A 23,325-nucleotide genomic window follows, 5' to 3' on the forward strand; every position below is an offset into this window, starting at 1 on the left:
GGTCTTAATGCCATCACCGTTAAGAATAAGTATCCTCTGCCCCTGATATCTGAGCTCTTTGATAGGCTTCGGGGAGCAAGGGTATTTACAAAATTAGATCTGCGGGGTGCTTACAACCTGATTCACATCCGTGAGGGGGACAAATGGAAGACAGCTTTTTTTAACACCAGGGATGGGCACTATGAATATCTGGTGATGCCCTTCGGGCTCTGTAATGCCCCAGCCGTTTTCCAAGACTTTGTGAACGACATCTTCTGGGAAATGCTCTCCACCTCGGTCGTAGTCTATCTGGATGATATTCTCATCTACTCTCCAGATATTGACTCCCACAGGAGAGATGTTTGCAGAGTCTTCGACCTTTTACGGGCAAATTCCCTCTACACAAAGTTGGAGAAATGTGTGTTTGAGCAGGAGTCCTTACCATTCCTGGGCAATATTATCTCCGCCGAGGGATTGGCTATGGATCCTGCCAAACTACAGAGTGTGATGGACTTGCAGGAACCGCATTCTCTTAAAGCGGTGCAGCACTTTATGGGGTTCATTAATTACTATCGCCAGTTCATTCCACACTTCTCAACTTTGGTAGCTCCCTTGGTTGCCCTCACCAAGAAGGGAGCAAATCCCAAATTGTGGTCTGAGGAGGTCTCCAAGGCCTTTCACTCCATTAAGTCACACTTCGCTAGCGCTCCCATCCTACATCGCCCCGATGTAGATAAGCCATTTATAATGGAGGTGGATGCCTCATCTGTTGGTGCTGGAGCAGTCCTTTTCCAAAAGGATGCTCAAGGTCGGAAGCATCATTGCTTCTTCTTTTCTAAGACCTTCTCACCAGCGGAGAGGAATTATTCCATCGGGGACAGAGAGTTGCTAGCCATGAAGTTGGCCTTCTCAGAGTGGAGACATCTCTTGGAGGGGGCTCGTTTTCCCTTCCAAGTCTTTACAGACCACAAAAATTTGGTGTACCTGCAGACAGCCCAGCGGTTAAATTCTCGCCAGGCCAGATAGTCCTTGTTCTTTTCCCGGTTTCATTTCACCCTCCATTTTCTTTCCGGGGAGAAGAACATTCGTGCTGACGCTCTCTCTCACTCCGTTGTATCATCTGAGGAGGAGGAAGAGGAGCCTTGGCTTATTGTCCCCACCGAGAGCCTGAGAACTGTGGCCCCGGTTTCGCTAGAGTCTGTGCCTCCGGGCAAGACTTTTGTACCATCCAGCCTGCGTCCAGAGGTTCTCTCTTGGGCTCACTTGTCCAGGGTGGGTGGACATTTCGGGTCCAAAAGGACAGCTGAGCTACTGGCGAGGACAAACTGGTGGCCGCATATGGCTCGTGATGTCGCAGACTATGTTCAGGCGTGTGTCTCTTGTGCCAAGAACAAATCTCCTCGGCAGCGGCCAGCTGGGTTGCTTTACCCCCTGCCGGTGGCGGATAGGCCCTGGGAGATGGTCGGAATGGATTTTGTGGTGGGCTTACCCAAGTCTCGTAGCTGCACCATTATCTAGGTGATCACCGACCATTTTTTCAAAATGGTGCACTTGGTGCCTCTTCCACTGCTACCTTCTGCACGGGCTCTGGCAGCGTTGTTCATCAAGCATATCTTTTGCCTACACGGTATGCCAGACAAAATTGTCAGTGACTGGGGTCCCCAGTTTGCGTCTCGATTCTGGAGAGAGATTTGTCGTCTACTCAGTACTGAGTTAAATCTCTCCTCGGCATATCATCCCGAGACGAATGGGTTGGTTGAGAAGGCCAACCAGACCCTGGTCACATATTTACGACATCTTGTTTCTGCCAGGCAGGATGACTGGGCACCCTTGCTACCATGGGCGGAGTTTGCGCTTAACGCCGTAGCCGACTCCACCGGTCAGGCTCCATTCCTCCTAAATTATGGCCAGCATCCGTGTGTCCCTGTGCCCATGCCCGTTCTTTCGCTGACTCCAGGGTGGCAGACTGGGCTGTGGAGGCACGGGACATTTGGGACCGCACTCAGGATGCCATTCGGGCCTCTAAGGAGAGAATGAGGACCTCCGCCGATGCACATCGGCTCCCCGCTCCCATCTTTGCTCCTGGCGACTTGGTGTTGCTCTCCGCCTGTAACATCAGGCTGCGAGTTGAGTCCACTAAGTTTGCACCTCGCTACTTGGGTCCCTTCAAGGTCCTTGAACAGGTTAACCCTGTAGTCTACCGTCTGGCCCTTCCTCCATGCCTAGGTATCACCAACACCTTTCATGTGTCCCTCTTTAAGCCCGTATACATGTCCCGGTTTTCCGAGTCATCTGCCAGAACATCGGGTTCGTCTACGGACGATTACAAGGTGAACGCTATTTTGGGGTGCAAGGTGGTACGGGGCAAAAAATTCTACTTGGTGGATTGGAAGGGTTATGATCCAGAGGACAGGTCCTGCTAAGCACATTTGAGCTCCACAGCTCATTGCTGCCTTCGAGCGTAGCAAGGTCCAAGGAGGGGGGCCCTAGGAAGGGGGGTAATGTTAGGTGTTGAGTTCCCACCTCTGCACAGGGGGAATCTGAAACCATCTCCACTGTGGTCTCCCATTCTTCTCCAGCCGCAGTGGAGTCTGCTCAGCGGAGACATCAGTCCCTACGTTTTGCTCAGTCTGACTCTGTGCAAATGGTTACTGCTGCCTTTCCACCTTCTGCCATTGTAGCCATTACTGGGCAGCGGCGAGCAGACGTTTTTGGGACTAAGTCCTGCTTTTCCCCTTCTGAGCATGCCCAGGGCAAGATCTCTCATTGGAGATCAAGGGTCACATGCTTAGATACTGCAGCAAATCCCATTGGTCCTCTAAGAAGGTCCTGAAGGTGCTCAACTTCTGTAGCAGCCTCACATTGGTCCTTCTGGGAAGGTCCTGTACTTGCTGCAGCTATAAAAGGTTCGCATGGCCGCACAGCCATGCGCTAGTGTACACTTGTAAACGTGTGTGTGTTGATATGTGAAAGTCATTCATTAATTATCCCCTCCCTTGTGTATGACTGCTCGCATAAGGTGGATGATTGCTATCTAGCACCGACTTAGCCATCAGCACATGACACACAATACAGCGTCAGATTGCTGTGAGCGCCAGTGCGGCGTCATGCGCTTTCACAGTGCATTCCTTACCCAAGCCTGGGTGGTTAGTGGTGTCCGCCAGAGCGGCACCGCATGCACTCCCGTGCATCTAAATTATTATTTTGGTTACGCTGACACCCCAGTTGCGGTGTCGAGCACAAGAGGTCTAGTTGTACTCTAATCCCGAGTCTAAGGGTAGAGTTCTGTGACTCCTTGCTTGCGCTCTTTGTGCGGTACCGCGGCCCTGTGACGCAACAGGGTTCGCTTTCTTCATACTGGATGAAGTTAACCTGTGTGTGAATCCATATTGTACCGCCATATAGTCCGTCATTACTTAGCAGCAGGTTCCATCTTTGCACGGTGGACCCCGGACTGCGAACACACCTTACTCTATCTTTCTAATTATTTGGTGCGTTCCGCTAGCCCTAACATCACCTCACATTTGACAATATAACAGAAAATACCCAAAAGTGACACTATTAAAAAAAACTGCACCCCTCAAGGTGCTCAAAACCACATTCAAAAAGTCTATTAACCCTTTAGGTGCTTCACGAGAACTAAAGCAATATGTAAGGAAAAAATTAACATTTTACTTTTTTTCACAAAAAATTTAATTTAGACCCAAACATTTTTTATTTTCACAAGGGTAACAAGTGAAAATGGACCACAAAATTTGTTGTGCAATTTCTCCTGAGTATCTCGATACCCTGTGTGTGGGGGAAAGCCACTGTTTGGGTGCATGGCAGGGTTTAGAAGGGAGGGAGCACCATTTGACTTTTTGAATGCAAAATTGGCTGTAATCAATGGCGGGTGCCATGTCGAGTTTGGAGACCCCCTGATGTACCTAAACAGTGGAAACCCCCCAATTCTAACTCCAACCCTAACACAGCCCTAAACCCAACCCTAACCCCAACACACCCCTAATCCTAATCTCAATCCTAACGATAACCACAACCCTAACCTCAACACCACCATAATCCCAATACCACAACCCTAAACCCAACACAACCCTAACCCCCAATACAACAGAGATCAAAATGAACCAATAGGAAAAATCTATTGTTGCCGGGTGCCGGCTGGCAGATTTCGGCAGGCATACTGCGCATGCGCCCACCAATTTCTTCCCGGAAGAAGACACCAAGGCCCGGAGGACAGAGCCAGAGGGTCCAGGGACACTGGAGGTACCGGGGGTGCTTGGGGGACCCCATTTCTCTCTCCTCTGGTGTTAGATCATATCAGATGAGAGAGAAATAAATGGTAAATCTGCCTTTTTTTTCTTTGCAACACTGGGGATGGTAAAAACCGACCCAAATCAAGATCTCTGGGGTCTCGACTACCACACGGTAGCTGAGACCCCAGAGATTTTCCTATGTTGGGGGCGCTATCCACTTATTTCTCAGTGACGCTGAGGCATAAGAACCCTTAACTGCTGCCGTTAAAAGGAGTATCGGCGGTCGGTCGTTAAGGGGTTAATAGCGCTTCCGATGGGTGTTCCTTTAGCAGTATGCTTTGGGTCATTGTCTTGTTGGAAGGTGAACCTCCATTCCAGTCTCAAATCACTGACAGACTGAAACAGGTTTTGCGCAAGAATATTTCTGAATTTCGCCATCTTTCCCTCGACTAGGACCATTTTATCTGTCCCTGCTACTGGAAAACATCCCCATAGCATAATGCTACCACCACCATGTTTCACTGTGAATATGGTGTTCTTGGGGTGAAGAGCTGTGTTGGTTTGATGCCAGACATAGCATTTACCTTGGTTGCCAAAAAGTTACATTTTGGTCTCATTTGACCACAGCACCTTCCTCCATACATTTTGGAGGTTTCCCATGTGTCTTTTGGCAAACTCAAAATGATACTTACAATTTTTGTGTGTAAGTAAAGGCTTTTTCTGCCATATCTTCCATAAAGGCCACCTCTATGGAGTGTATGGCCTATCGTGGTCATATAGACAGATACTCCAGTCTGTTTGGGAACAATGCAGCTCCTTCTGAGTAACCTTTGGTCTCTCTGATTAAAGCCCTCTTTGCTGGGGCTAAGAGTCTTTGTGGGCAGCCCTCTCTTGGCATATTTGTTGTGGTACTATGTTCTTTGCATTTGTGATAATGGATTTGATGGTGCTCCGGGGATCATCAGAAATTGGGATATTTTTTTTATAACTCAATCCTGACTTGCATTTCTCAACAACTTTGTCCCTGACTTGTTTGGAGATCTCCTTGGTCTTCACAGTGTTGTATTGTTAGTGGTGCCTCTTGCATACTGGTTTTGCAGCCTCTGTAGGCTGTGTATATCCTGACAGACCATGTGACACTTAAGATTGCACACAGGTGGACTTTTTTTTCACTAAGCATGTGACTTATGAAGGTAATTGCTTGCACCAGAAATTTTTAGGGGCTTCATAGCACAAGGGAATGAATACATATGCACATGCCAATTTTAGTTATTTGATCTCATAAATTTAATTTATGCCTGTATTTTTCCCATTTCACCAACTTAGACTATTTAGGCATCACACACAAATCGGATTACAAAAATATTTAAACACAGGTTGTAATGTAACAAAATAGGTACAAAAAAGCCAAGGGGGTGAATACTTTTGCAAGCCACTGTAAGCCCTGCCATAGGCAAGATATCAAAGTGGAACAAAGTAAAATAAAATTCAATAAAACTTGTAAAAATGCAAAAAGAACACATAAAAAGAGCAAAAAATCCTGGTAAACTGTTTAGGTAATAAAAATGCAGTTTATATATAAAAAAAATAAAAAGAAAAAGATACACATAATTGGTATTGCCATATCTGGTAAAATCCAAGTTATAACTGTCACATAATTTGTCCTATATGGTGAACACAAAGATAATTAAATAAAAACCACAACAAAAATGTAGCATTTTCGTCATGCTGAAACACAAAAAATAGTGTAAAGCAGAATTAAAACGTAAAATAAAAATTTGTAGGTGAAAACATCAACTGTCCCACGAAAAACAATGACACATGTGACTCGTTTGGTAGTAAAATATAAACGATACATCTTTCAGAATATGGCGATCCAGAAAAATTATTTTTTGCTAAATATTATTTTTAGCGTGCAAACGTACAGTAGCAAAGCATAAAGAAACCTTACTTAGCTTCACATGTTGCATTGATTTATGAAATGAAAATTACAGTTACTCTTTAAATGATAGGATACGTCTATAACAATCAGCTAAACTATAGCCACAAAGGCACAGCATCTAGTTATCAAAAAGTAATACATTTATTTGGAAAACTAAATTAATTTAACTGGGTCAAAAGGGCCAGAAGCTGTTGCTCTTGAATTTGAAGCCCAGATGCTACAGGATCCATAATGTTGATCTGAAAGACTCTGAATGATATTTTATTGACAGACAATTTATTATATCTCCTAAAGAGCTCACAGGACTTCTATTATTATAATTCGGGAGATACTAGTTAAGTATAATGATATCTGAATGTTTATATTTGTCTAGAGTTGGTCTATATTTTATATTGTAATATGAATGTTGCCTAAAAAAAACAATATTTTATCTTTACTAAAAGGAAAAAACAGTAAAAATTAGAATCCCGGTTAATAGCTAGGTCAGAGGGAAGAATTTAGGTAATGTCACTTAGTGGGTTATTTACGGTAACCTAGATTTGCTTTTAAACTTGAGTTCCTCATTCATGAGTTAGCCAAGCATATCAAAGTAAGCCATTATTACAGTGTTCTCTACAGGACATTAAATAGATCTGGATAGGGAATGTATATGAATTAAAACAAAGGGAATACATGTACACATCCAATCAAGGAGCAATGTTCAGGAAATAGTAATTCACCAGACACAGTATAAATGAAAAATCCAAAGGTAAAATGAATGCTTTTCTTTGTGCTGCAATGTTAAACAGCCTGTTAGTGTAGTTTATACCTGGCTGGACGGCAACGCAGGGCAGCTATGCCAAAAAATTTACATTCTGAGCTCTTCCTCTCCACTCCTTGCCGCTTTAAGGAAAGGCGCCCTAACAGCAGTGCCAAACTTTGTTGCCCTAATGGCAACCTGCTTGGAATCATGCCAATCAAGTCAGTTCTGGGTAGATAAAAGGTGAATATGGTACATGATAGTAAATATTTTCCGTTCAAATGCATACAATTATAGTAAAAGAAAAACAGGGCAAACAGGATCTTTTTCATGGCGTTAGTGTCTTTGATACAGTGAAGAGGTACCGTATTGTTACAGAGTACATTTTATAGAGTTTTGGGTTTTTTTTGCTTTGTGGGTCATTTAAGAGAAGACCCTTAACCTTGGTTTGCTGAAATTGGCCCTGCCAATGGTTTACACCAGGTTTGGGGAAAGTGTGGCCATCAAAGGGCTTGAAACAGTGATGTCCCACATCAAGCGATCGCTGTCCGCCTCAATTTCACTGGTATCTGCATACTGGAGATACAGATATCGGTGAATACAATGGTGGAAGAGAGATCCATTAGATCCTTCTTCTACCATTGAGCCTCTGTGTCTGAGAGTGCAGCAGGCACGATGACATCACTAAATCACAACTGCTTTGCATAGCCCAGTACACTGCACAGTCCGGAGCAGCAGAAGAAAAGGGGTTAGGTGAATAGCTTTATTTTGTTTGTTTTTGTTAATTATCAGTACTTCTGGGAATCTGTAGGGACTTCATACTGTAATGAGGCTGTGTCCAGACATACTGAATGGAGGGCTGTGTGCAGACATTATACTGCATAGGGGGCTGTACACAGACATTATACTGTGTGGGGGGCTGTGTTGGTACATGATACTGCATGGGGGCTATAAGGGGACATCATACTTTTATAGGGACATCAAGTTGTTTGGTGGCCTTGATTTGTGACTTCATACAGTTTGAAGGATCATAATGCTGTTTGAAAGGTGGTGCGAGGATGGAGCACCCCCACGCGTAGGCCTATGGGGTACTCGGTACTGGGTCCCTCTGTCTCGGTTCTGGGAATGTCACGGTGGCCCGAACCGGTCCGTGGCCCTTCTGAGGGGCGTCCAATTAAAGTTGAAGTTTGTACGGTGTTCGTGACGCCACCTGCTGTATTCTGTCAGGATGACCGACGCTGCTGAGGGGTCCACTGGGGTAATGTTATAGCAGCTGGATGGTGTACCTTCCCACTGGTGAAGTATGTCCCCAGGGGTTCCCAGTAGAGTAGGTGGTGATGGTAGGTAGCGGTAAATAACGAGGACACAAGGTTGCAGTCTCTTTACCTTTTACTGAAGACTTCAGCGTCCACAGTCTAGAGCCCTGTTCACAGGGCTGGCTGAGTCCGGCCGGTCCGAAGGCACATCCAGAGTTCCCTTTGCAGGTGGAAATCAGTAGCCTTCCTACTAGCGCCTGTGTGTTGTAGTACCTCCCTGCTGAGCACCACGGGATAGTCCTCACAACTTTCTTAGATGTATCTGATGTTCTCTCTCCATCCCCCAGATGGTATGGCTAGGACGACCCGTATGACAGGGTAGGCCTGGAGCTATTTTATAGGGACCCTAGTGATGCCCCTCTCCCACAATTTGCCTCCTTTGTCTTCATTAGTTGTAAAGGTTGGACAGCCAACTTGGAATTAACTGCCCTGCCGTGTTTCAAAGTAATGCGTAGAGCTGATTACTCCCTCGGTGTTCCGCCCACCGGCTACGCGCCTCAGACGGATGTTGCCCGATCTTAAGGCAGAACTCCTCCCGGTGTTATCTCCTTGTGCTGTGATCTCGTTTCTCACTCTCCACAATATACTTCGCTTTGTGTCCTTTCTTAAGATGCTGCCGCAATGAGGTGCAGGCGCAGCTCCGTAACGTTCTATCTCAAACCCAGTCTCTGTCAGGATCCCACCCCTGACAGGGACCTCTGTCTGCAGCTCAGATGTTCCTCCTTCTCACCCTGTCTGCCTGACAGGTCTTCTCTGGGTCGAACCCAGGTGCTTTCTCCCTCACTTCCTATCCAACCCACCAGTTTTACCCGTGTGTGAGGAGTGGCCTAGTACATAGAACCTTTTGCTCCCCCTGATGGACTGGAGTGTGAAGTGTAGTGTGTGACTGTGATACCTGGTCAGGTGAACTCCTTTAGTACCATCAGACGTAACATCACTCCCCCTGGTGGAAGAGCAACATTACTGCAACGACCAGGACTCTGGGGCGCAGCAAGGACATCTACTCTATGGGGTGCTGTTAGGTCATCATACGTTGTTGGGGACTGCAGATAAAAGGTACAAGGGTTGAAGAAAAAGAGCAGTATGATTTACTGCTTTTTATAAACTAAAAAAATTAAGTTGGGTTTATTGATTCAGCCCTCCACAACAGTCACAGTCTATCATGTGGCCCCATGGAAAAATTACTTGTTCACCCCTGGTTTACACCTTGGACCTAACTTCAATTCATGAAGCAATTTTAGGATCGATTGTCAATCATGACTCAGTCTCTAGAACTCAACATGTTAACCAGTATATTGTTTTTAATGCCTTTGCTATACTGATATTAGGTTTTCAATAGTGATGAGCAAGCATGCTCATGTGCTAACTGAGTGACTTCGGTGTGCTCGAATAACATGTTTGAGTCCCCGCACCTGCAGGTCTCGTGGCTGTTCGACAGCCACAACACATGCAGGGATTGCCTAACAAACAGGCTAACAGGGATTGGCTAACAGACATGCAGCTGCGGGGACTTGGACATATTTTTCGAGCACACCGAAGTCACTTGGTTAGCACCTGATCATGCTCGGATAACACCTTATCCAAGCACATTTGCTCATCACTAGTATTCAACAAAACACATATGAATGTTATGTTCTACACCTTTGGCCACGTGCTATATTTGGCGTATGTATCATGTAATGTATTCTACAAAACATTTAAAGAATTTCCACATTCCACATATTAACATTGTCTTTACAGTCAAGAAAGATAAAAGTTTGCATCGTCATGTACTGTATCTTCATTTTAACTTTGGCCATTTCAGTTATTTTGCCAATTTTGACTGGGCAATGTGAAAAAGAATCTTGAAAAACTTTGAGGCGGATGCTTGGAACAGTGTTTAAAGCACCACTCCAGCGGTTTATTTGATTTTACCGCTTGATAGGAGCTTCAAGCTAAGTTACCTTTTTAAACGCTTAGGAAGCCTTTGCAGGTGTTTTTTGTTAATTATTCTAATTTACTGAGATAATGACTTTTGGGTTTTCATTGGCTGTAAGCCATAGTCATCAACATTAACAGAAAGAAACACTTTAAGTAGATCACTCTGCTTGTAATGACTCTATATACTATATGAGTTTCACATCTTGTATTGAAGAACTGAAATAAATTAACTTTTTGATTTTATTCTAATTTTGTGAGGACCTGTAGCCATTCCATTAATTCCATGTTTTCTATTTCAGATATGTTAGTGCTCCATCTTACAGGGTATATTATTTATTGTCCATCATTCTATCCCATTTCTTTATTTTCACAAAACTTTAGTATCTTGTTATCCTTTCACTTTGTATGTTATATTACGGTTTCTTCCCCTTTCCTCATTTCTATTACATTCCTCCCGTCTGCTTATTGTCTGTTTTCTCCTGGTGTGGTGTCTCTAATTGTGGCCATTACTAACAGTTTCTCTTATTGGCAGCACCTCTTGAGGATGAAGCCCAGTTCAGCACTAATAGCCCAAAGCACCTCCCACATCAGCACACTGCTTGTGTTCCACTGTGCATTCCACTACACATCACTTCCAGCCCCCAGGAAATGATGTCACGATGTGTCACTAGTCTTCGCCCGCTCACAAACATGAGCTGGGAACATGTCCAGCCTTCAACACAGGAAACAGGAAGTGAGTCATAGACTCCTGCTATTATGGACTGATCTGAGTGAGAGTAGTGATTTTGCAACCACTAGGGGCAGTACCAGCAGGTAGCGTTGTCAGGAAATAGCAAGAGGTCGATAGATGGTGCAGCAGTATAGTTGGGAGGATAAGCAGGTATTATAGTCAGGAAATAGCCAGAGGTCGGTACATGGTACAGCAGTAGAATATTGAGGATAAGCTAGACTAAAGGCTGGGAGCTCAATAATCTATCAAGAAAGGAAGGGCAGTGCAAGTTTTAAGTAGGGTGTGTAGACAATCAGGATCTCAGGGTGGAGACAATCAGGAGCAACACAGGTACTAGTATCTGGTTTAGCAAAGAACTGTCCAGTCAGCTGAATAGCTCAGAGGGAAGAGATGCCACCTGGTGCACTAGAGCTGGTGGGTTAGGGTCCTCACACCTGCTCTAAATAATGCAGCACTTAACCAGGCAGACCAGTGAAAATCCTATTGGCACTGAATCCCTATTTCCCACAGCACTGACACATGCAGTGCACCATATGCAATCTAACATAGTAATATAGTTAGCAAGGCTGAAAAAAGACATTTGTCCATCCAGTTCAGCCTACATTCCATCAGAATAAATACCCAGATCTACAGCCTTCTAAAGAACCAAATAATTGTAAGATACAATATTGTTACACTCCAGGAAGACATCCAAGCCTCTCTTGAACCCCTTGACTGGGTTCGCCTTCACCACCTCCTCAGGCAAGCAATTCCAGATTCTCACTGCCCTAACAGTAAAGAATCCTCTTCTATGTTGAGGGAAAAACCTTCTCTCCTCCAGACGAAGAATGCCCCCTTGTGCCCGTCACCTTCCTTGGTATAAACAGATCCTCAGCGAGATATTTGTATTGTCCCCTTATATACTTATACATGGTTATTAGATCGCCCCTCAGTTGTCTTTTTTCTAGACTAAATAATCCTAATTTTGCTAATCCCTCTGGGTATTGTAGTTCTCCCATCCCCTTTATTAATTTTGTTGCCCTCCTTTGTACTTGCTCTAGCTCCATTATATCCTTCCTGAGCAATGGTGCCCAAAACTGTACACAGTACTCCATGTGCGGTCTAACCAGAGATTTGTACAGAGACTGTATAATGCTCTCATCATGTATGTCCAGTCTTCTTTTAATGCACCCCATCATACTGTTTGCCTTGGCAGCCGCTGCCTGTCACTGGCTGTTCCAGGTAAGTTTATCGTCTGGTAAGTGCATTTTCATGTCACACTCACTTGTCTTCTGTTAGAGGTCAGTTTGTATGTACCCTGTGGCTTATCTTAACATCTTTTTCTATCATGTTTCTGACATGTTTTTATGAAGTGACATATAGTACCTCTCATTAAGGTCTAAACCTTCAGCCTTCCCTTGTAGATTTGTCCATTACTACGTCACAATCATTATCTAAGTGTACCATAGCTATCTATCGCATTTAAGTCTTTAACAGACCCTTTTATAAATCCCCATGTATGTCACTATATACTAGGGGTACCTTTCCCTTTTCAGTGATCCTTCTGAGAAATACTTTCTGTACATACCCATTGAAATGCCGTGTGCATTGTTTCAGAGACCCATACATATTTTAGTCATATTTTTGTCATATTCTAATTTTTGTAAACATGATTTCAATTCTTTTACAGATGTTTGAATTGTGCAAGTATGGAAATCCTGTCAGACAACTTTCATTGCAACTGAGGGATGCTTTAGCATCTCATATCTTGAAGGGATAATGCCATTCCTCTTTCTCACTTTTTAGCCTGATTTTCTTTCTTACTTGGAGTAACACTATATGTGATGTATCCCTGAGTAATTGCACTGATCTGGTTGCCAATTATGTATGTTGTTTGTTGAAGCACATACCTTTTTTCTTTTCTCTTTATTGTTAAAAGCAATTATTTATATTGTGTTCACAGTAACCTTTGTTGCTTTTTTTATGTAGTGGTAACGCACCCATCGATTAAATGAGTTTAGAAAAAAAATTGGTTTTGTCTCAATCGTGTTGACCTAAATGAAGGCAAATCTTTATTTCTGGAACATGACAAACAGCATAAAATGAAAAAAAAAACTGGCAGAATTGCTGTTTTGCTTATATTCATCCCTAAAAAAGTTAGCAAAGGCTTGTTAAATTATTTACTCATGCACAGTCTGTGATCTAAAAGACTTGGGTATCCTAATAGATCACAGACTGCACATGAGTCAACACTGTAACGCAGCAGCAATAAAGGCAAACAGTTCTAGGATGTATTAAGAGAAGCATAGAGTCTAGATCACGTGAAGTAATTATCCCCCTCTACTCCTCCATGGTCAGACCTCATCTGGAACACTATGTCCAGATATTGAAAAACTGGAGCAAGTTCAGAGAAGTGCTACCAAGATAATGAGCGGACTGCAAAGCATGTCCTACGAGAAACAGTTAAAGGATCTAGGAATTTTTAGCTTGCAAAAAAGAATGCCAAGAGGAGACTTAATAGCTGTCTACAACTATCTGAAGGGATGTCACAGTGTCGAGGGATCATCCTTATTCTCATTTGCATACGGAAACACGAGAAGCAATGGAATGAAACTGAAAGGAGAAGATACAGATTAGGTATTAGAAAAAACTTTTGCACAGTTAGGGTGATCAATGAGTGGAACACGCTACCACGAGAAGTTGTGAGTTCTCCATCAATGGAAGTCTTCAAACAGAGGCTGGACAGACATCTGTCTTGAGATGGCTTAGTGAATCCTGCATTGAGCAGGGGGTTCGACATGATGATCCCTGAGATCCCTTTCAACTCTAACATTCTATGATTCTAAGATATTTACTCCAAAATGATGACACTGACAAATACAACTCATCCTGCATAAAAACAAGCCCTCATACGACTATGTCACCAGGAGAAAATTAAAAGTTAGGGTTCTTCAAAAGTGAAAATTTAAAGGTGAAATAAAAAATTATTTGGTATAAAAACCAAACCTAGTTTCAGCAGAAAGTGGTTAAAAGTAGATAGCTAGGTAGTTCCCACTTAGACATGATTTACTCCTAAAATAATATTTTAAGTATTCGAGCTGTGTTATATGAGCTCTTTGTTTTTTGATTTTTTTTTTAAAGGCATGCTGTGATATTCTCAGTTTTACACTATTAAACAATGCTAGGAAACTTAAGTATCTGGTAAAACAAAATCTCTGCTGGAGAATGTGGTTAGTCAAGTGGAAGAATCAGATTTCTAGTTAAGCTATGCAAGTTCTGCAACAAAGAGTAAGGCCAGGTTCACATTGCATTTGGGCCCCATTTCAGAGGCTCTGTTGGTTCTTCCATCTGAAGCCCTCACTGAAAAGTGGGATTACATGCTTTTGTTCCCACCTGAAAAAGGGAGAAAGTGCTGAAACTTAGGCTAGACTGAGCACAAAGTGATTTTTGCTGCATGATTCAAGCAATTGGTCCTGCAGGGGGTTCCGCACAAATCTAATTTTTCATGGCTTCCTACATAAACCTCAACGCAATATGAACAAGAATGGTTTTCTCTGGTGGGTGCCAAGGTGCTTCAGTCCGACTCTGATAGTGGACATGGTAAATGAACCACGGAAGATTACTAAATTAGTGCAAAAATGCCAATCATGAAGTACCAGTGCTTTAGCATTTCAAATCATCCCAGCACAAGACATGGTATTAATGGTGAGAGAATAATTAGTCAAAGTAAATCTAGTAGAATAAGAAGGTAATAGGGAAAAAAGTCCCAACCAGCATACCTATGCATGTATAGAGAATAAAGTCTATCACTTAGTCCACATTTTTGCCCATACTGTCCCTCTAGGACGGGTCAGTCTGCAGCCCAACGTGCATTTCGCGTGGGCTCCCTAAGGCGGTATAGCATTTGCCAGATGATGAGTCTGGCACTGTATACATCATACAATGTGCATACAAGCTGTGTTTTCTCTTAGCACTACAATTATTATATTCTCCAGAGCATAACTCATGTTACTGCATGATTTAAATGGTGCAAAGTCATTCTTCTATGGGGTCCACTATGTAGCTACATAAAAATAAATACAAGACTACCAATTGTGCACTAAAATGTGCTAATATCAGGTTATAATACAAGGTAGTACACATCTTAATTATGTAGGAGGGATCGGGGTAGCCCCCTCATAGAATATAATGCAGCCCCCATATAATATAATGTAGCCCCCCCATAGGGTATAATGTAACCCCCTCATATAGTATAATGCTGCCCCCCACAGAATATAATGTAGCCCCCTCAGAGTATAATGCATCCCCCTCATAAGGTATAATGCAGCCCCCCATAGAATATAATGTAGCCCCTTTATAGGGTATAATGCAGTCCCCTCATAGGGTATAACACAGCCCCCTTCATAGGGTATAATGCAGCCTCCTCCCCCACAAAATATGACGCAGACCCCTTCATAGGGTATAATGCAGCCTCCTCCCCCACAAAATATAATGCAGCCTCCCCTCATAGGGTATAATGCAGCTCCCCTCATAGGGCATAATGCAGCTCCCCCCACAGAATGTAATGCAGCCCCATCTCATAGAGTATAATGCAGACTTCTCCCTCACAGAATATAATGCAGCCTCCCCTCATAGGGTATAATGCAGCCTCCCCTCATAGGGTATAATGCAGCCTCCCCTCACAGGGTTTAATGCAGCTCCCCTTATAGGGTATAATGCAGCTTCACCCCACAGAATATAATGCAGCCTCCCCTCATAGGGTATAATGCAGCATAGGGTATAATGCAGCTCCCACCCACAAAATATAATGCAGCCTCCCCCCCACAGAATATAATGCAGCCTCCCCTTATAGGGTATAATTCAGCTTCCCCCTCACAGAATATAATGCAGCCTCCCCTCATAGGGTATAATACAGCCTCCCCCCACACAGAATATAATGCAGTCCTCCCCACAGAGTATAATGCAACTAGGATTCAGTATACAGCTCTGGCAAAAATTAAGAGACCACCACATCAAATCCCTGTCATGGGCAGCCCAATCTCCAGAACCTGAACCGCATTGAAAACCTCAGGAATATAATCAAGAGGGTGATGGATAGTCACAAGCCAAACAAAGAAGAACTGTTTACATTTTTGCGCCAGAAGCAGTGTGAAAGACTGGCGGAAAGCATGCCAAGACGCATGAAAGCTGTGATTAAAAATCATGGTTATTCCACAAAATATTGATTTCTGAAGTCTTCCTGAGTTAAAACATTAGTATTGTTGTTTCTAAATGATTATGAACTTGTTTTCTTTGCATTATTTGAGGTCTGAAAGCACTGTTGTTTTTTAAATTTTGACCATTTCTCCTTTTCCAAAAATACCCAACAAAATTTATTGCTTGGAATTTCAGAGACATGTTGTCAGAAGTTTATAGAATAAAAGAACAATTTACATTTTACTCAAAAACATACCTATAAAGAGAAAAATCAGACAAACTGAACATTTTGCAGTGTTCTCTTATTTTTTTCCAGAGCTGTATACATCTAAAAAAACAAACACAATACTCACCTCTCCTCCTCGCTCCCACGCTGATTTCGGCTCTGTTCCAGTATCAGCAGCTGCACTGCCATCTGCCTGGCACACAGCGGGTACGCAATGAAAGTGACATCATAGCGCACATGCAGTGTCAGAGGCAGAGGGGACTGATGGGAGAAGGAGCGTCACCTGACGCTCGCTCCTCCATTGTTGCTTTCAACTGCATCTATGATGCCGATACAGTTGAATGCGGCGCGCACTGGGGGGCGGTGCTGGCACCAGGTCCCTCTGACTTATGGCCCCATAGTGGCTGCATGGGCTGGGGGTCCCTGGAGGAGCTGGGGTCTTGGTCTGCTGACCCTGATAGCGGGCAGTGTTCAATACAGCTTGCGGCTAACACTGCTCACTATATAAAGTGAAATGAATATTCACCCCTCTCCATGCCCATGGGGGCATGGGGAAGGGTGAATATTAATTTGTCTTTAGCAGAGGGGACAGGCTTTAGCCGCAGCAGACGACTTCTGCCTCCTGTCACGCACAGCTGCTCCGCTGTCACTGGGGGCCACCATAGCGTCTGTGTGGTGTGCTGCTATTAGCGACATGCCACTGCCTGGGGCCCCTGGAGCATCGGGGGACCTAGGCAGCTGCTGGCCCTGTAGGCCAGTAGGTGTCAGTGCCTGGGCCCACTAGAGAATCCTCCAGTTCTCCAATGGGCCTGTACGACCCTGTCCACTATACTTTGCTCTTGGATGAGCTAGTCTTCCCACTGAGCCCTTCATATTACCTTGTCTCTTTATGTAATGTACATGTTTAAATACCTGCCTTTATATGTATTTTTCTGAGTACATTAATAAGATCACACTACACTACGTGCATATATACACACATTTAATAAAAAATATAGCTGGGGGTGACTCTTTAATAATCAGTATGGCGGTATTATCTACAGTATACTGTATATGCTGGTTATTTGTCTGTTGCAATATTATTACTATTATTATTATTATTAATAAATCTTGTATAGCACCAATATTGGAAATTTAATACTAAATCTTGCTTTATTGCAGCCAGAGTAATCTAAGTAATAGAGACCAAAATTTGGTGAAGGGGACATAGCTGGCATGGGCCCGTGGGTTTTTAAATGTCGGGGCTAAATTTTAACCCCAGTCTTTCCCATCATATTCCTGTTTCATTTGAAAATAGGCACACCTTTCTATGTTCTGTCAATGGATAAATCCATCAGTTCTTTAAAAGATTCTCTGGTCAAATGACTTAAAGATCAAATATGTTCTCTGGCCATATGGACATGTGACCACAGCGGGCAATTACAGGCCAAAGCGGTCACATACAACCTACTGACGTGGATGCATGATATGTTTTGTGTTCCGTTCTAAAAAAGGACACAAAATGGAACTCAGTTGCACACTGTAATAATCAATGGAGTCTCTCTAATTTTGTTTGCATCAGTCATGAAACAGATCAGCTCTTTTACATTACCGTATTTTTCGGCATATAAGACGCACCGGACCATAAGACGCACCCCAAATTTGGGGTGAAAATTGCAGAAAAAAAGATTTTTTTATAAGATGGGGGTCCGTCTTATTGTCCGAATTTACAGTATCTTACCTGTGGGCTGGTGGTGGCAGAGCAGGGTCACAGGAGGCATGGTGTCGGCAGAGGTGGGGTGAGGCGGTACGGCGTGCACCTGAGCAGGGTCCCTTCCTGCTTAGGTGGGCGACGCCACGGCCTGGTGTCCATGGGAGGGTGGCAGCAGTGGTTACCGGCAGAAGTGTTGGGATGAGGAGGCACAGTGAGAGGTATGGCGTGAGAGGGGTCCCTTTCCCCGGTGAGGTGATGCAGCAGCCCGGTAATGCAGCAGAGCCGGGTGAATCCTGTTGTTACCGTGGTGGCAGAGGTGTGGAGACGAGGAGGCGCAGTGAGCGGGGTCCCTTTCCCTGGTGAGGTGATGCAGCAGCCCCGGTAATGCAGCAGAGCCGGGTGAATCCTGTTGTTACCGTGGTGGCAGAGGTGTGGAGACGAGGAGGCGCAGTGAGCGGGGTCCCTTTCCCTGGTGAGGTGATGCAGCAGCCCCGGTAATGCAGCAGAGCCGGGTGAATCCTGTTGTTACCGTGGTGGCAGAGGTGTGGAGATGAGGAGGCGCAGTGAGCGGGGTCCCTTTCCCCGGTGAGGTGATGCAGCAGCCCCGGTAATGCAGCGGAGCCGGGTGAATCCTGTTGTTATCGGTGCGCGCGGCCATCTTCCTGAGGCCGCGCGTTCGCAGATAGAGCTCTGCTGCCCGGGGCTTCAGGAAAATGGCCACCGCGATCCCCATCTGCGCACGCGCGGCATCCCGCAGCCATTTTCCTGAAGTCCTGGGCAGCAGAGCTCCATCTGCGAACGCGCGGCCTCAGGAAGATGGCCGCGCGCACCGATAACAACAGGATTCACCCGGCTCCGCTGCATTTCCAGGGCTGCTGCATCACCTCACCGGGGAAAGGAACCCCGCTCACTGCGCCTCCTCATCTCCACACCTCTGCCGCCGCACCTCTGCCGCCACGGTCCACGGTAAGCCTGCATTGCGAATATAAGACGCACCCCCCATTTCCCCCCCTTTTTTGGGGGGGAAAAAGTGCGTCTTATATGCCAAAAAATACGGTAATTCCGCTTGTTAATAAAATCAGAACAAATAAGAAGTCTCTCTAATTTACAGCTTGGGATTACAGCTGATTCTTTCTGTGAGGTTAGGCTGTGTGCACACATTCAGGATTTTTCGTGTTTTTTCGCTACAAAAACGCGATAAAACGCTTAAAAAATGCATACATATGCATCCCATCATTTAGAATGCATTCCGCTATTTTTGTGCATATGTTACTTTTTTTTTCTGCGAAAAAAAAAAAACGCATTGCGGTAAAAAAAAGCAGCGTGTTTATTAATTTTGTGGATTTTTTGCTGATTTCCTACTATATTATTCCATTGGGAAATCTCCGTAAAAAAAGCAAAAAAACGGCAAAAAAAAAACCACATGCGGATTTCTTGCAGAAAATGTCCGGTTTTGTTCAGGAAATTTCTGCAAGAAATCCTGACGTGTGCACATAGCCTTAAACATTGCTCAGAAACAGGCAGAAAAATGTTTTACCTCACAGAAATCAGGTGTGATCTAATGCTGTCCTGTCTGTGTACTCCTTTGCTTCCTTCCTTGCCCAGGAGATGTGGTATGATCGGACCATGTTCCTGCATGATCAGACACAGCCATTACACAGTATATAGCAGAGGCACATTTATAAGATTATCTCAGCACAGGAATATTTTCGTTTAACATCCAATTGTGAAGCCTGTTTTTAGTCCAAGATCTATCAATTAAAATATACTATGTTCATGGAAGAACCCCTTTATGTCTGGATAAAAGCTGAATATATTTTGTATGCAGTCAGAAGTTTAAAGGCGCTGTCCAGGTTTGGCACAAACGTCTGTAGTCACTCTATGTGACTGCAGACTTGTGAATCCTCATAGAATCCTCATAGAGCATGCAGCATACATAACCAAGCAGCTATGTGACCCTAAGTATGATGCGAACCTGGAAAACCCCTTTAACCGCTAAAGTGGTTACCAGATTCCACAATAAAGACTGTACACATTACTACTGTACATGCATCTTAGACCTGATGAAGATGCTGCATTTAATTTGACAATTTATGTCAGAATGGCTTTACAATCTTTCATAACAGTTGAACTCCATATCCTCCCACTTGGCTTCATTGGCAGTTCCTCAGGGTTCCTCCTCCTGCTGAGATCTCACAACGCTCAGCAGTCAGTCAGGCGGAGTGGCTGAAGACTGAATACATTTGGACACATGAATATTAAATTCTGCTGCTGGACTCTAATATCAGGATTTTAAAGCCATTCTGACATGGATTTCCATAGTATGTACATCTGTCTCATCAGGTCTAAGACTTCAAGCTAAAAATATAGCTTGTTTTGTGAAATCTAGTGACAGATTGACTTTAACTTAGTTTCATATTTATATATCAGTGCTTTCAATGTGGAAAGGTTATTCTGTGCTGTGTCACAATAATTATTTGAATCATTTGAATATGCCAAGACAACGAGCACCATAATGGAACTATACATGTCACATATCCATGTCCATACTGCTGAAGCACACCAAATAATTTATAATTAAAGACTATTAGTAATTCAAAACATTACGAAGAGTATGAATCTGAATTTCAAACCTCTAAAAGCCCAGAAGGTGCATTTAAGGCTGGCCATATACGTAAGGAAGTACAGTCCAACAGTCCATAGCTGTGGGGGTGTCCAGAGCTAAGTGGTACTACCCCCTTTACTCTGGGAATGTTGATTTCCACTGTATCTGCATCCACATGCTGCACAGAGCAGAGCAGCGCACTGAATAGCGAGTGGGGGAGGGGAGTATTTTTTATCTGCAAGTCATTGTAGAGGGTACTGCTGGGTCCCCAGACTACATTGGGACCTATGAGTACCATCATACTGTGTGAGGGCTATGGGACCACTATATTGTGTGGGGGGGACTATGGGGGCCATCATACTATGAGTGTAGGTGGGTTTGTGGGACCATCATACTTTTTAAGAGCAGCAAGATCGCAAATAATGTGGAGGGTGAGGTGGGCCATCATACTGTTTAAGGAGCTGTGGGACTATCATACTGTGTGTGGGGCTATGAGAACTATTATACTGTGTGGAGGGGTTGTGGTGACCATCATACTGTGGTGGGTCAGTGTGGTGGCATCATACTGTGGGGGCTTACTTTGGTGTTATTCTGTTCTTATGAGGGGCACTGTGATTGTATGTGGGAACTAACTGTGGGGTATTATACTGTGTATCAGTAGACATTTTGAGGGAAATCATACTGTATGGGGTATGATACTGCGTGAAAACATTACATGCCGCAATTTATGGCCCTTTCCCTGTGTTTAAAAGTTTGGATGTATACTCTTCTGTGACTATGTCTATGTGCCCTGACCCTGCCAACAACGCACAATATGCACATTTGTTTTGGTGGGTGATTGGAAGCCCAATATGATTTCTTGTTCTATGGCCCCATCATTTCTATGTATGCCCCTAGTTACCCAGCTCACTGTAAAGATATCATTAAGGCTGGGACTACTGTGCAACTTTTGCAGCATCACACACTGAACAGCCAAAGACTACCATATAGCACAATAATACTGTAAGTAAATATGATCACATTGTTACCAGCAAGTGACAGTGACAGGCAAGCCCCCCAAAAAATCTCATGAGTTCTACGTTTTGTAGCTCACATGTTGAGATGGACACAACTTGATGGCTGCAGCCCTATCACATTCACTTATATCATAGTGCGATCTACCAGTGGAAAAAGATGACTTGCAAATTCAATATTGCCACTAACTACAAATATTACCCTATTCTTCAAAGCAGTCGCACGTTTAAGGCCTAATGAGCGGAATGGTGCCTTGTCAACCTCTATCAATGGCCAGCCTTTCTTCACCACGACTGAATTAAGATACTCTTCAAGACTGGTTTATATGCAATGGATAGACCAGCATTCCCTGCAGATGGTATCAGATCAACCTCGTCTAACTGCACCGAGACCGCTTCCATAGTTCTATGGCTCTGCTGGCTCACATACAGTAACTGTTCATTTATATCTTACAGTGATTACCCATTGGCGTCTGTGGGTAAAGTACAATGCTGACTTTGTTTAACGATTATGTAGAAAGTAAAATCTTCAAGATAATAGTTCCTCACTGAATTTTTTTAGCTCTTTAATATTTTGTGTTAAAAGTTAATGTATGTTGCCTTTAGAGGGGAATGTCACGCTTATACCAACTTCTTTCTTGAAAAGTCCTATTTCCAAGCTAAAGTCCACCGGCTGTAATACAACGGTCATTATGTGATTAATTTACAGCGCTCATAAATATTGCTTTAATTGACATGCAAAATGGTCTATCACAATGTCTAGATTTGTAAAATGTTTTATGGTTTTCTCATCTCAAAAATTGATGGCACATTGTTAAGATATGCCAAACCCTTCTGATTGGTGTGGTGCCGAGTGCCGGGAGCCACATAATCCTGAGTATGAAGGGGCCTCCATTCTGCATCACCTTCACTTTTTTACGCCTATTAGCGAGATGCCAAAACTTGGAAAATAATCTTTTAACCTTGGTAATTTAATATCATATACACTATGACTACATGACTATCTATATAAATATACAAAATGAAAAATGTTTCTATAGGAATGATTAACCATGAATATGTTTTTTGAATATGTACAAATCAACAGAGAACAAACAAACTGAATATTCCTACCTTACTTCTACTTCGTTTGATCCACAGAAAGCCCTCATAGTATAAAGGCAGTGAAGTTAGCTTAGACCTTTGCAGGTAGATTCTTCTTGGTGCAGGTTCTGCAGCTGCCATGTTCACACTTTCCTTATTCCAAGTATCTCTAGCCGTTGACCTTCCTCTCAGCTAGCAGTATGCCAAGTGAAAGAAAATACAATAATCAGCGTGTATGAGGAAGTCCAGGCGAAAAAATGTGCAGGTTGTTTGTGCTGTAGGCTCACCCAGCCCATTTTTGCTGGGAGGAGAAAGCAGGTAAGATTAAAGGCCATTCATATGGATGGATTACTTCATTTCTGACAAATGTAGCACAATGCCTCCAGAATTGGAACATTTCTATTATAAATTGGCCACCATAGCTAATGATGCCGAGAGGTAAGCTATCACAATATTATGTATGTGGATGTATCTTTTATATAAATATATATAATTACACACACGTAAAATGTAGACATTTTATATTTGTATATACTGTATTGGACGCCTACAGGACATCGGCACCATACACAGAAAACATTTAGCACGGCAGACTGTAATCTGTGTTTTGTCCGTCCATTCTCCTTAAAGGGCCACTGTCACCCCCCTCCA

General features: G+C 43.6%; 1 protein-coding gene across 3 annotated transcripts in view; it reads right to left on the reverse strand.

Moving 5' to 3' along the window:
- Positions 1-22,897, reverse strand: part of STAP1 (signal transducing adaptor family member 1) — a 175,871-nt gene extending 152,974 nt beyond the window's left edge. The window contains exon 1 of one of the 3 annotated variants that reach the window (XM_077274989.1): positions 22,705-22,893. In XM_077274989.1, the coding sequence (XP_077131104.1) occupies positions 22,705-22,815 (111 nt within the window). In that variant the 5' untranslated portion in view covers positions 22,816-22,893. Of the gene's footprint in view, positions 1-22,704 lie in introns of all 3 variants that reach the window. The other 2 variants (XM_077274993.1, XM_077274984.1) reach the window with 2 other exon arrangements.
- Positions 22,898-23,325: the final 428 nt, after the last annotated feature.

Source organism: Ranitomeya variabilis, chromosome 1 (assembly GCF_051348905.1).
Source record: "Ranitomeya variabilis isolate aRanVar5 chromosome 1, aRanVar5.hap1, whole genome shotgun sequence".
Classification (NCBI taxonomy): domain Eukaryota; kingdom Metazoa; phylum Chordata; class Amphibia; order Anura; family Dendrobatidae; genus Ranitomeya; species Ranitomeya variabilis.